The sequence below is a fragment of the Mugil cephalus genome, chromosome 19 (assembly GCF_022458985.1).
Source record: "Mugil cephalus isolate CIBA_MC_2020 chromosome 19, CIBA_Mcephalus_1.1, whole genome shotgun sequence".
Lineage (NCBI taxonomy): Eukaryota > Metazoa > Chordata > Actinopteri > Mugiliformes > Mugilidae > Mugil > Mugil cephalus.
Window position 1 is genome coordinate 14,219,008 of NC_061788.1, and position 14,533 is coordinate 14,233,540.

Consider the following 14,533-nt stretch of genomic DNA (forward strand, 5'->3'; position numbering starts at 1 on the left):
TACTTCACGTGAGGAAAATGCTCACAGAGAAACAAAAGGTTATGTCGCCGTAAAAATGCGACATTTCCCAAAAACAGGAAACTGAAGCTTTATGAAGTATAAACGGATAAAAAGCCAACAACATTTTAAAAGTCACAAACATAATTTATTCACAAGATCAGATGCTGATATTTCACTTTTTTTCAACAGTCCCCTCCTCGGACCTTTCTCTAGGTTACTAGTGCACATCGTGACGCTGCTTTTAAAGCAACATTTAGTTTGTGGCGTGGGGCGGCATCGCGGCACCCGTAGTGCATCCTGGCTAGCTTCTCTCTATCGATGGCTCTGGGCCAGATTAAAGTGCCGGGGCTCATTGTTTACACAGCTCCGTGGTGCCACGGCTGAGCGGGCCCAAACAATGGGCCCCCGCTCCCCTTTGTCAGAGCGAGAGGAAGAATGGAGACCTCTTGACATGGCAACCCGAAGCCTCAATGCCCCCACTTCACCTAGCCGAGAGGGTCACCGCAAGAAAGAGAGGACGCGGGGAGGAGAGGGGACGTTAGAGATAAGGAGGAGGAGGAGGAGGGGGAGGAGGGGAGAGATGGAAACGTTGTGGGGGGGTGGGGGTGGGATGTACAGTCAAGCGTTGAGGAAGACAGGTAAAGAGGTGTGGAGAAATTAAAACAAAATGTAAGGAGAGAGGGAGAGGAAAGGAATACGTCTAATAAGGAAGAGACGAACAGGATGTCAGATTCCAGTTTAGATGGAGACATACAAATACAAACTTGATGCACAAATGCCACAAATCCTGGTAAGAAAGTTTGATGAAAATAATTAATTTGTAACTTTGGAGTCGTCACCATTCATGAATATTTTCATGTGTCCTTCCTAAAAACACCACTGTGTAACGCAACAAAGGTGCGAACACGGTGAAATCACGTTTGGTGCATGTGAGCGTTTGTCACCATGGTACGACCTCTCCTTTCTGTTCCACCATCTTTATTTCTCTATTACATCCCTACACATTAGGACCTGATTATACGTTTCCTGTACTCTTCTGAAAGATATCGTTCAGGGGGGGGCATTAAATGCCTTGTTTGCTTTAGCTTGCAGTAGTTGATCGCCAGTTTTTTTTTTTCTCTGCTGCAGGTCACTTTCTTGGCAACAATACGGTCATTGATGTGCTTCGTCGCCAGGGATACGAGGTGGAGCACACCCCCGCTGGGCAGCCCATGAACAGGTACGTTCACCCCTTAAACACACTCGCGTACGTATCATCTGGAGCCATAATTCATGGACTGAAATGTGCTAAAAGAACCAGTCGTTTTGTTGTAAATAAAGTAATATGTCAGTAATCAACCCAACAGAGCTCTGATGATGTATATGACTATTTCCCTGCTTCTTTTCTGTCAACCACTGCATAAAATTGGCTGCTCTGGCAACGATTTCTGATAACAATTACAAGGTACAGTAATTACGGATGATCAATCGGATGTTTGGATGTCAGATTCTCAGCGTAGTCTCCTGTTCTATGGGGTTTTTCCACTCAACAGATTATAAACCACAGATAAATCTGCCAAATTCCCCTCCGGCCACCTATGAAGCGGTGTTGAAAAGGCCAACTTAAGCGGGGCTCATACCTCCCGCTGTGAAGCATGTAGTGCACTCTACCATGACACACTGCGGGTGGCTATCTCCGTTCAAATCTGCGTTCTTGCTCCTGTGTGGGAGTGGATGAATGAGTCAATCTACTTTCACACACAAACCCTTGCGCTTGATACAGGATCACGAGGCTGAGATGAACCCGCATTCGACCCATTTATGGCCAAACGTGAGCCGACACCAGGCCCGGGCCTGCAACTACTGTATCTCCAGGGTATACAGACATCGCCAGCAACTCAGTAGAAGCAACAGTGGTTTCAATCACCGAGACACGTGTTGTTTTGTTTGGCACGCTTTCCATTTTAGACTTTTAAGAAAATATTTGATATGTTCTCTATTAGACTGAATATTGATTCTTGGATCAAATCCTGTTCTTAAATTTCAGGGATTCTTTCCTTTCCTTTCCTTTCCTTTCCTTTCCTTTCCTTTCCTTTCCTTTCCTTTCCTTTCCTTTCCTTTCCTTTCCTTTCCTTTCCTTTCCTTTCCTTTCCTTTCCTTCTTTTCTCTTCCTTAAGATAGTTATTTCTTTACCACTAACCATTGGCTAGGATTTAATACTCTCAAGCAGTTGGTATCTATTTTTAAAGCATCCACAGGTTAGATATAGTCCAATTTTCAAACAGAACTCAGATACGTGAGTATGTATTTGTCATTTCTGTATTTTGCAAACTGTCATTGCGTCATGAGCCCCACTGTCAGTAGCTGAGACTCTGCTGGACGGTTATGAGTTAGAACATAAAGAGGTCTTTCAGATACTTCAACGTAACGTAACACAACATTAGTTTTTGCTTCTACAGCTATAATTTTGCCCGTGAAAATAAATCTAAAGATCTAAACGCAAAAAGGAATCTCTAGTTCTGCGTAAGTTTTTTACCCTAAGAGCCTACGCTGAAGTATATCCTATGGTCTTGTTGTATGTATTTTCCAGGAGGTCATCATCCAGACTTGCCTCTTCAGATCTCGAAGGCCACCACGATGAGCCCCCTCTGTTGGAGCCTTTCCTCCACGAGCTCCCCCACAAGGAAGATGATCAGGGGCGTCCCCTGGAGGACGACCTGTTACCCCACATGCTCCTGCCCCCAGATAGCCTGGAGCTGCTGGAGAAAGCGGAGAGGAGAATGCTGAAGAAGAAGAGGAGGAACAAACAGAAGAAACAGAGGCACCGGCATTTCAACGACCTCTGGGTTCGCATCGAGGAGAGGTGAGATAGAGAGAGAAAGAGGGATGAATAGACGAGGGTCTCGCCTCTAAAACATGTGTCATCGGCGAGCTGAGATGAAAGGCTAGAGGTGAGGAGAGAATGAAATAAAAGAGCATAACGGTAAAAAGCCGAGAGGAGAAAGACGGAGCGGATGTGAGAGGGGAAGTGGGAATGCAGACTTTTCTATAGCATAAAACTGACACTTCCTGATGTGGTGCCGCGGGCTCAGACGGCCTCCGTATCGCATCACCATACTCTCCATGCAGCCTGCGCTCACTGGTTCCTAGCAGGTATAAGTATCGCGCAAGTGAACATAGCAGCCCGGAAATTCCTGCTAAGTATCAGCTTTGGTCTCACAGTAGCTCTAGGCAGGGACTAACCGGACCACAAAACAAGCTCACCTTTCAGACAAAAAAGAAGCCCTCCGCTCAAGGTGTGGTCTGCCGTGTTGAAACTTTTCTCAGGTTGATGTAAAGACAAGACAAAATTTGGTTTCAATAGACGCGACCGCACAGGAAGTCAGATGACTAACGTGACCCTCCGTCCACTCTCCACAGTCACTCATCCTGTTTTTAGCATGTATCACCTCAGGGACAATCGAGCAGTGGCCGGGCTATTCACATATTTATTTGCTTCTCCCGTCAGTGGTCATGATGTTGCGGCTGATCGGTGTATATATTTCTGTATCTGTAGTAATCATGCGGGGAGTGAAATCTGTGAAATTGCTCCATTTCAACATTGGAAAGAGAGGCAGAAAAACCTAAGTGGTTGGCAAGCGTGGCAGCCATATTTGATCATTTATATCATATATCACATACAATTTATACCATTTATAATAGATTACGAGGGACTTTTTGCCGTTCGGCTCTCTGCCCGAGCCACGGGTCAGCTGAAGGTTCTAGGCTTTCACATGCCCGACGCTCACGGCCCCGACCGCATTGGTTCATACCTACGAGCAATTTAGAGTTTCCAGTTTCACCTAATTGTGGGTGAAAATCGGAGCAACTTAAAAGAGGGAGGAGAATATCGCGCAAACTTCACACAAAAAGCCCTTGTTGCAGCGCGGGGAGAAAACTCACACCACATTTTCTCGCTGTCTCTGAGGGAAATGAAATAACTGCACAGGAAATCCGTCCCGGCATAGGAGCGTATTAATAAGGCAGAGAAGTTACCTTTCAGCGTAAACGCGCGAGCAGAAAATGTTCTTGTTAGTCGTTGATAAATATATCTATTAAGGATTTGACCTGGGCTGTTTAAACAGCAACACAAATGCTACTTGTCACATATGGAATTTCAGTACACGGTTAGATGTCTGCACGTGGCCTGAAAATCCACACGTCTCGAGTGGATCTATTTTCATGAGCTCCTGTGTTGACGCTGCCTGTCTTCACCCGAGCCCTCCCCGCGTTAATACGTAGAGCTTTAAATTCTCTTTGCGTTGGCTTCAATCCACAAACTAAAAGTCTCCTAAAAAGTTTCCGTACGGTTTCCTCCCTCAATCCAAAGAGAAGAATCCAGACTGAGCTGGCTGCCAGTTTATTAGGAGCGCAGTTAAAAACTTGTAATCGATGACAAACTGCTCCTTCCAGAATCCCAGTTTTACTTTTCCCTCTGTGCATCTAGCACCTGGTGCCTCTTTTTTAGATATTAGTTGGGAATTATTATTATTATTTTCACCCTGTCATGTGCCAAATTGATATTTCACTGTCAGCAATTTTCAAACAAGTGTAAGATGTGAGCAGATCTGAGTCATTTACTACCTATTCCCTATATTATACAGTGACAAGTTGAATACGAAGTGTACACTGTCCTATACAGAACCACTTCAGAAACAGAAAATCATTTCAGAGCTACTGTGTGTTACATAAATGTAGATTTATATTGTGATATTGTAAAACGTTCTCACATAAACGGGTGAAATGGTTGAAAATAATTGGTTGCAGGTAAGTTTTTGCAAAATTGAATCCGTGCGTTAACCTTCTCGTAATATATACAGGGATTTGTACCCATGTATGAACACGTATTTTCCCACTTACAGTAAGAACTTTTCCAAATAAGTGTCGGAAAGAAAAAAAATCCAACCAAGCATCGTCTGTTCTCCATGGGAACAGGGGAGGTTTGTTAACATTTGTGTACATTTTGTCTAGAGAATGTTTTCTCTCTTTCCGCGAGCCCCCTGTAGTTTCGAACGGAAAGGAAACAGACTGTTTGTGGACGCACGTTGCACAGTGTACCCGGCGCGCGTTTTTGTATATTTTAATGTCTGAAAAGTCGGACGGGTAAGAAACGACGAGGCGAGGTCCGAGGATACAGAAGCGGCTGCGGCTTCACAGCTCTCCGTTGTGTTTGATGCACGGCCACACAGTGATGTGTCACACCTGGTTTCCTCGCACCTCTTGACGCCCTCGAATCTAAATAAACCTGCTTCGCAAGTTTGTGAAAAACCTTCTGTGCACATTAAAAAAAAGAAGAAAACTACACCAAGACTTTACAGAAACTTTAAAGAAATACATTTTACTTGAAGGTATGATTTAAATTATCTGCTGCTAGCTTGGTGTCAAATAATCTTTGAAATAAAAGGCAACACTAATCAATGGGAGCACATTCCGACATAACGTCAGTTTAATTTAGTGAAGGTTAATTACCGGGGAATATTTCTGTAATCAAAAAGTGTTTGGTTAGCTTCAGTTTGATTGCGGAATGGAAAAACATCTCCATCTGAACATTGTTTTGCTGCTGCGCTACAGTGCGTATCGTTGGCTGTTTGGGTCGTAGTTTTCTCCAAAGACTCAAACATTGTACTCATCATATTTTGACTGGCAATTAACTCACAAATTTGTGTGGCTAACAAAGCCAAGGATACTTCATTCACCCATCCAAACCATAGACCAGAAAATAAACCTGAAAAAAGTGTAAAACATCTGGTTAGCTAACTACAGTTCATGCGAGGGGCAAATCGATTTTTAGTACGCTACCTAAAGTGAGAGCGAGAGAGGACACAAAATCTGGGGTGAGCAGAAAACAGAGGAAGTATGACCCTGATTATTTAAAGTTTGACTTTTTGTGTACTTTTCATGTATTGGTGATTTCTTGGATGTTTTTGTTCCGGGGTCATACGGTTGCTCTTGAGTTGTCTTATCCAACACTTTGAAACCCCTGAATTGCTCCTCAAATGTGAAGCCAAAGCAAGTGGAGCTCTCCCTGGTGGCTGGCTGCAGTATAGGTCATAAACTCCACCTTCTCCATGTTAGTGGGTGGGACTCGGGCTGAATTGAAACACTAAAATATACGTCAAATCATTTTTATTTCGAGGGTGGTTTCTGTCATTTTAGGTAGTTAATATAACGTTGATGCAGGCGTAAATGCAGGCAACTGGATGTGACATAATGCCAACCACCAGTTGCCACGCCAACCACTCCGTAAAGAAAAGAGAGAAAAAAAAAAGAAAAGAATCCAACATTTTTTTGTAACTGGGGGAGGTAGAGCAGAGCTCAGTATTAATTAAATAAAAAGTTTGTGAACCTTGGGGAAGTGGGGTCGGGTCATTGACATCCCAGCTCAACACTTGGACCGTACTGCGCAGGCTCCAAACTCCAATCGACAATCCATGATTAAAAACGACACTCATTTCTCCGATACATTTTTTCTTGCAAACATAACGGAATAGTTGGGATGAGAGCTAGAATCATTTTTCTTTCTATCAAATCTAAGTGTTTTCATATACAGTGTTTTTTCCTATATGAACAAGTTGAATGGAAATGCCAACGGGTTAAGATCAGGTCCAGATCAGGCCCAGTCGAAATCAAAAACCTCAGTCTCTTCACCAAACAGGAGAGCCGATATTATTTAGAAAAGAAGGACAGACAAATGGAGAAAAAAGAAAAAACAAATGAGCGGTTTGGGCAGGGAAGGAAAACTGGCTGGTGGACTGGCAGCAGGATTATGAGCTGATCAATGAGTTTCATGCCCGGGAGTTTTGTAAGAGAACATTTCCGTTGCAGCTTTCGTCGTCATTAATTTTTCCATTGTTTACATCCCGCGTGCTGCATATTTTCCCTGGCAACTGCGGGAAATGAGGGGATGTAGAGAGAGAGCCCTGTTCTTCTGCTGATTAGGCCAACGATTCCCCCCTTTATTCTCAGAGAACGCCCAGTGCAGATACAATGTGAGAAGTATTTAAAAAAGAACGTTCAGGAAAAGTCTGGAAATAATAAGGCCTTAAACAGGCTCCTGTAACTCGGCTCAGCTCTAATTTTCTTTAAAAAAATATAAAAAACAAGCCAAAATCTGTCTTTTACTGTGTTTTTCCAGCAGCTTCGAGAATAAAAAGTTTGTCGTCATGTGAGCAACGGTCAGAATTAAAGGGTTAGTCATGTCTGACTGAGAGTCGGCTGGCGCACATAAGCAAACAACCCATCCGCTGTCATCACCTCTTTAGTCGGGCTGATGGTGTGCACCTCACAGCGGTTCACGACGAGGAGCTGAAATACTGCCGTACGTCGGGCTTTTGGAAGCCTCCGGACAATAAATAAAGACACATGTCTCATTTTATCTTTCCTCTTGTCTTCTCTCCACAGCTCCAGGTTGCAGTCTCCGCCTCCCCCGTTGGTGCGCATCATCAACGGTTACATCACGGTGCAGCCGCCGCACAGAGCCCACAGCCCGCACAGCCACCACCACGTGGCCTCGGCGTCGCCCGCCTCCCCGTCCGTAGCGTTTTTTTCGCTGCTCCTCCTCCTCTGCACGTCGCTCACAGTGATGCCACAGACATGGACTTTGTTTCTCTAGTAAGGGCGTTTGCCGGGACTATAAATAACTGCCTTCCTTGAACATAAACTTGAACACGCGTCGGTTTCTCGCCGCGAGAGCGCGGAGAAAGGGCGTAAAACGAGCTCTAGATAAAAGTAGATTAAATGGTGAATCATGAGTTCAGATAACGAGGGCTTTCTCGGAACATAAAGGTACGGTTTCGGGTTATTTGACACACTGTGCAGGAGCAAAGCGCGCGGAATACAGCGGGAGAGAAAAGTTCAGAGAGAGGTGCGTTATCAGACATCTCAGAGACATTAAATGGCGTATCAGCTCTCTGATGGATGACACTGTTACCGTATACGCTCATTCAACCTTCAGTGCCTCGGAGAATTTGAGATCGTACGGGAGTAAACCGTAAAACCATCACTGAATATCAAGTACCTGCCATAAGTACATCTGGAACCTTGTGTCCTTTGTGTTTGTGTGTGCGTGTATGTGTGCGCGTGTGCGACAAACAAAGTCTATCAGCTCTTAAACCCCCCCTGGGCTCGCAAACAGAGGTGTTACTTTACAGACCTTAATTTATTCTTCCATTTTAGAAGAATCTGTTTTAACGTTGCATAAAAACCTACTGCACGGTGGGTGGGGAGGGGGAGGGGGGGTGAATTGTACATATTGTTTCTATTGTGTCTAAATATTATAGATGTATTTTAGAATAATTCAAAAAAAAAAGAAAATTATCAAGTGTGTTTGTTGTTTATATGAATATATAAATAGATATGCAGTATATTTTTGGAGAAAAAAAAAATCAGGAACTAACCACCATAGTCCGTGTCATGCGTCTCACTGAAATTCTTTTTTTTTTAAAAGGGACATGCGATCGTGTTTGTGTACATGTTTGTGTATCAGTGTTATCACCGGCTTTTCTGTATGCGGAAAGACTTGATTTTTATTTTTTTTTGTACTTTCTTTTCACATAGAGGCCATTTGTTTAATTTATTTAACTACTGTAGTTCGCTGTAGGCCACATGAAACATTCCCTTTGGCTTTCTTTTATATTTTGCGTCAACGTGATGTGTTATTATTTTTACAATTTTTCAAACGGTTTTAAGTACATTTTTGGATTTTTGGACATTTTTGAATTTTTCAAATGTGGCGACAGTACATTTTTAAAGCTGTCTGCACAGATAGACTGCACACACCATAGTGCTTTACATCGCATTTCAGTTATGGCATGAGATGATTGTAATAGTATTACCATGGCAACAATAAAATATTTATCTAGATTCAAATTGGATTTTAATGCTCGTCTTTGGTTGCAAAGCAAATCTGTGGGGAAAATATACTGTGCTGGCATGTGTTGCCTTCTGCCACAGTGCATTTAAAGCTGCAACAATGAATAGACCACAACCCGTATCACCATATTTCCCACACTTACCTATAAAAGTGTGTCCTCCGACACTTTTCATCCCATGCCCTCAAATCTTTTCATCCCACCTAACTGACCCCCTTTCATCCCATTCCTCACAACCCTTCTCGTCCCTCCATCATGTTTACCAATAAATGTATTTGCATAGATTAAGGCGTGGTCTTTGTTAGTGAATTACATATTAAAAGTGGATCAGATTTGTAAAGAAGTTGGTTTTCATGACAAATCTGCAAAAAAAAAAAAAAAAGTGTTTATAAGATCAAAATACAACGATCAGCCACAACATTAAAACCACTTCCAGAAGAAGTCCGTAACGTTGAGCATCTTGTCATAATACAATGTTCTCCTGGGAAACTTTTGGACCTGGCTTTTGACTGGCCTGGCCTTAGACACGTACCACCCACCTAGACCAGACACCATAGCAAGGACACTCCACACACAAAAATGCTTTATGAACTAAAAAAAAAAATCATGAAAATCACCATAAGGTGTTGACCTGGCCTCCAAATTCCAAAGTACAAAGTCAGTATTAGGCAGGCGGTTTTAATGTTGTGGCTGACTGACGTGTGTCAAAGGCGCTGCCCTCATGGCTCATGTCATGTTTGCGTGTCGCTAATGTGCTCCGATAAGGCCTCTATTAGACGTCGCCGTTTGATGTGCGCATGTGGCCTGCCACGGACTAGACGGCTGCCCTGCCGGCAAATGTCGTCCCAGCAGGAAACAAACAGGAAGCCCGGGCTAACTGACCCTTTAGATGTGCAGGAAATGAGAGTTAATTGATTTGTTCTATCAACAGGAAAGGAGAGCTAAGTGACCTGTTAGTTTGTGCTTTCATGTCCGAGGGGTTGGGGCGCTGGATGTGCTGATGTGCACGGGCAGCGCTGCTGGTTAGTATGAACAGGTAAGAGATTACAGAAACAAACAATCTATACCTGTATGACACAGGTATGAAATGAGTAAGTTTTCCATCTGTTTTGTTTATTTTATACATGACAGAGGGAAAGATTCCCATGTCTAGTCAATGTGGAATTCACTGGTGGTCACATAAAAGTAAATGACTTAATGAGATCGCTAAATAGCTGCTTGGATGTTGTTTTATGCTCATTATTATGGTCTACTTCGGACACTTTGATAAGATTCGTTTCATCTGTTCTTTCTTACGCTTTTTTATTGTGCGATTAAGCATCGGAAGAAAGTGCGTAGGAAAAAAGGCTCACAACTGCACTCACTTCACGTTCCAGCGGCACAGCAACATCTCTCCCCTGCTCCGTGTTACACAAAACTTCAAAAAACAACAGAGCTCGCAAGTCACTCAGTCATTCTTTAAAAGTACAAACAAATAAAGGTGCAGGTCACTGCTCTAATTGCCTCCCGTTGAGTGCTCTCGCTGACAGACGTTACAGCTCATTTAGCATCAGAAACACAGCGCGGAGAACGGTGTGAATTCCGCAAGTGCTCGCTGCAGCCCAGACGAAATCATTTCAAGGCGTGAAACCGAGATCTGGAGACGCCGGCATCGATTCAACGCGGGCCATTTTCACTTCCTGGCTACAACCGTGCCCCACGTGTAATTCAAGCTCGCAAGGGCTGTTTGATAACAGGTGATGCCGGGGCCTGCTGACATTACAGACATGAATTAGCTCAGGGGATATTATTTCAGCCCGGCAACCGAACCACCGGCAATGTAATCGATATGCATGCAACTATTACATCCCTCATAACATCACAAAAAGTTTTAAATGAACATGAGGATTTTTTTCCCCCCCTCTGGTTATTTAAGTTCCTTGAGGAATTTCTGCTTTCTTTACGCCCTCGTTTGTCTCAATATGAAAAAATATCCCCTTGACAGACATCTACTCCTTAAAACACAATTAAATAAGAAAACGAGTCCTGTAAAAAAGGGCTGGAGGTGGGTTTGCCAGATTGGACAAAGAAAACCTGTAGGAATTGAAAGCAGATGTCCGCGCAGACGTCTATTTCCTGTAAAGCGGAAAACTGGAGGTAGAAATAAAGACGTGGCATCAAAAATCTTGCGTAATTTATTTGTACCTCTCTTTAGAACAGTGTTCTGTCATTCGCTACGCCCATTGCAAATCTGAACGGAAAGGAATCCGTTACATAGTTTAAAAAAAAAAAGACACAAATCCAGAATATTCATCAAACATTTTTAATACAAATGGACAAAAGGACATTACAGGATATTAATTTCTCTAATTATTGCCAGCCCATTGAAAGATCTGTGCTTCCATCCAGCCATGTACAGAGCCAGTCCCCCCATGTGCATTTTGCAACACTAGGTCAAATCACTTTCCTATTGTTAAAACAAGCACAGTGTGTTATTGTTTATCTGATGTAGCGCTGGTCAATCCCTCACCGTCTTGGACAAATAAACCGTACGTGCAGAGTACGTCTCACAGTGGCTATTATCACAGCATCGGCCTAAGAGTCATTGCAGTGTGTTAACTGAGACCCATGGCAATAAGAGCCCTGTTGACTGAGTCCTTGGTATATTTACATAGTAAATCTCCTTGGGCTTATATATAATATGTGATCAGTGTGGGTTAGAGATTTGGCCAATGGGAGCGTAGGGTAAACAGCAGGATGTGTTGGTCTTTTTGTGGATTGTCAATCACCAAGATGCGACGTTGTGTATGTTTTGTCACTGCTCCTGCTTTCTCTTTCTCCATTTATTTTGTTCTACGAATAAGACACGGTTAAGGCCACATAATCTTGAACAATGACCCGTTTGTTCTTATTTTAGCCGTCTGTCTTCAATTGGGATTGGTCAACTGACTCAAAAGCTGGTTCGTTGACATGGCGTGTTTTTTTTTTCTTCATTATTTCATTGACGGTTAAGCAGGTAAAAGAGTTCTGGGGTTGTTTCCAAGACTGCCATTTGCATTTGGAAACTGCTGCTGTGAACTCACAGCGTGCGTTTAAAGGAGCTGACGGTGCAAGCGAAAGCAGGCCATCCTTGGACTGTAAATGAAAACGAATCTATGAGGGAGATAGTCGGAAGACAAGCGTGGTGGATGATAGAAAACATTTAGCCAGGTGAGGAACACTCTCCAGGATGTAGGCGTATCATAACCCAGGTCTGCTATAAGGAGAGAAATCTTGATAAGAACAAATCCAGAGGTTCGTGACAAAGTCCAAACCATTCATAACAACAAGAACAAGAAAGAAAATAATCTAAATCAGTTCTGGATCAACATGTACTAGAATGGAAGGCAGAAAAAACAAATATTGGACATGAACGTGCTCATAAGCGTGTGATATCATCTGGGAAACATGGTGGAGTAGTGTGACAGGTATTTATTGACGATGGGACCGAAGCGCCAGATACACTGGACACTGCCCAGATTCATCACCATGAAGCCAACTAGTGACTGGATGGTGCTTCACGTTACAGATGGAGAACGATCCAATACCCGGGAGTTTTTGCAGGTTAAGTAGCAGTGTCAAAGGCTGGTTAAACAGCTGGTGAAACAGCTGCATAAAGGAACACAAAGAAGCACAAAGAAGGAAAACAGTTTCTCGGCGCAATCTGTTACTGACGTTAATTGTAAAGTTGTCCAATCCCTTCTGAATACTGTTTAAAATTATAGGAACTCATTCCTATAATTCCTATAATTCGTCCAGTTTGGTTGTGAATTCCCTCAAACTAAAGCTGTGAGTCTGCATTGTCGTTATATACCTGTAATATCGGCACAGGTCTCCTGTTCTGCCGGTGTCCAAACATGCATGCACCGAACGTAGCTCACCAACTGTGATGTGAGAAGAAAAACTATCCTTCATTTGGTGGCCCCCAAGGACCGGAGTTCACTGCACGTACGGTAACCGCAGCTGTACGTCCTATACGATTTCTGCTCGGAGCCCCGAAGTCTTGGTCAGACATGGGCTGAAATGTTTTCCAAGTGTCTGTCTCCTCTGCACGAGGACAGCCCACGTAAATATCCAAAGCTTACGGAACCTATTAGTCTCAGCGAGCTTGCAGTGTTTTGGAAGAACAGCGGTGGAGAAGGGACACATTGGAAATGTTCACGGTTTTGACTAGAACTCCCTCGCCGTACTTTTCCATTAAACCTCACGTATGAATGATTAACAGTTATTGCTAGAGTGAGAAGGCACTTACTTAATCTGCGAACTCCTTGGACTGTAGGGGCTTAGTCAAGTGGATCCAGGGCCACAATGTTTTATTTTAAAGTGGTTAATCCAAAAAGCGTTTAAAAGAGCAAACGGACTTGAAGAACTTTTTGAAAACGTGTTCCGCTCGAGTTGCTTCTTCAAGTGGTTCTGGTGGGAAGTTTGGGGCTCAAATAAGGAACCACTTAAAGACTTACATCAGCTCAGATTTCTCCTGATAACTCTGACAATACCGTGTTTATCTCTTGCTTATCAGCAACAAGTGAGAAAATAAACAATTTCTAAAAGAGAAACTGGCGTAGCGACTGGAACAAATCACCTATTTGTGCTGGATTTAAATTTTTAAGGCCTCGACTGAGTTTTCTCCGAGGGTGGAAAGAGCTTGCATTGTGACGGGTTTAACTGATTGTTCTGCGGCAGACCTAAATTACATATATACAGTCCTAAAGCATAAACACTTTGGGTTATCCTTCGTTTGTGTTTCGTGTCTCTGCTCAGCGTGGGATTGCTGATGGAGTGAGGTGTAACGAGGGGAAGGGTTTCTGGCTGAGTAACTCAATCCCGACTGCAGACTGAGTTTTTGGAGATTGGTAACGGTGAAATTCAAATGTCACCACAGAGGAATGTCCATCACTAATATCCATTGTCCATAACCGCTTATCCTGTTTAGACTCACGGGGCGGCTGGAGCTTAGCGTCGCTAATATTTTTGTAGAAATACAATCAAACAGTAACGTTCAAGCCAAAGGCTGAAAGAGTTTGCTTTCCCTCAAAAACACATGTGTTTTCTTATTCTGTTTATTTATTGTTCATTTGTTAAATGTAACAGTAATGGCTCATTAGAAATAACTGAAACCACCGTATTTAGTTCAGTTGGACCTTTAGAGCTAACACATTGTTTATGTCTCTCTCAGGGTTTGGTCTGCCTGTGATTGTCAGCTTATAAACAAATGAACCGTTCCTGTGATCAGGCACTACACCGCAGGGTGTCACTCAGCTACGGCTCGGGTCAATGGATCCCATTCACGGGAATGATTTTTCAGAGGAGTGCTGTGGATAGAAGGAAGCCCACACCGGGAGCTCGGAGACGCACAGGAGTACCCCCTGACACTATAAACTCACTGGAACACGGGCGCACACATGTCACAGCACCACGGTGCGTGGCTTATTTAAAGGTTGTAGCACATACGCTAGCGTGCACACACGCTAACCAAGTCCAACTGGACCCCATACGGGTTTCTGAGTGGGTTTGGTTCGTATCCACTTTCACTCTGAAAATACTCTGTCAGATTAAGAGTGACCCCCCTCAAAGGTTCTCAGATTTAGCTTCAAGAATGTGAGCACGAGGTCAGCGCAGGCACTCAG

At 43.4% G+C, this 14,533-nt stretch overlaps 1 protein-coding gene across 2 annotated transcripts in view; it reads left to right on the forward strand.

The window, feature by feature from the left end:
* trabd2a (TraB domain containing 2A) overlaps window positions 1–8,886 on the forward strand; it is a 59,141-nt gene extending 50,255 nt beyond the window's left edge. Inside the window, exons 5-7 of one of the 2 annotated variants that reach the window (XM_047568960.1) lie at window positions 1,129–1,219; window positions 2,570–2,842; window positions 7,426–8,886. In XM_047568960.1, the coding sequence (XP_047424916.1) occupies window positions 1,129–1,219; window positions 2,570–2,842; window positions 7,426–7,630 (569 nt within the window). In that variant the 3' untranslated portion in view covers window positions 7,631–8,886. Of the gene's footprint in view, window positions 1–1,128; window positions 1,220–2,569; window positions 2,843–7,419 lie in introns of both variants that reach the window. The other variant, XM_047568959.1, reaches the window with a different exon arrangement.
* The last annotated feature ends 5,647 nt before the right edge of the window (window positions 8,887–14,533 follow it).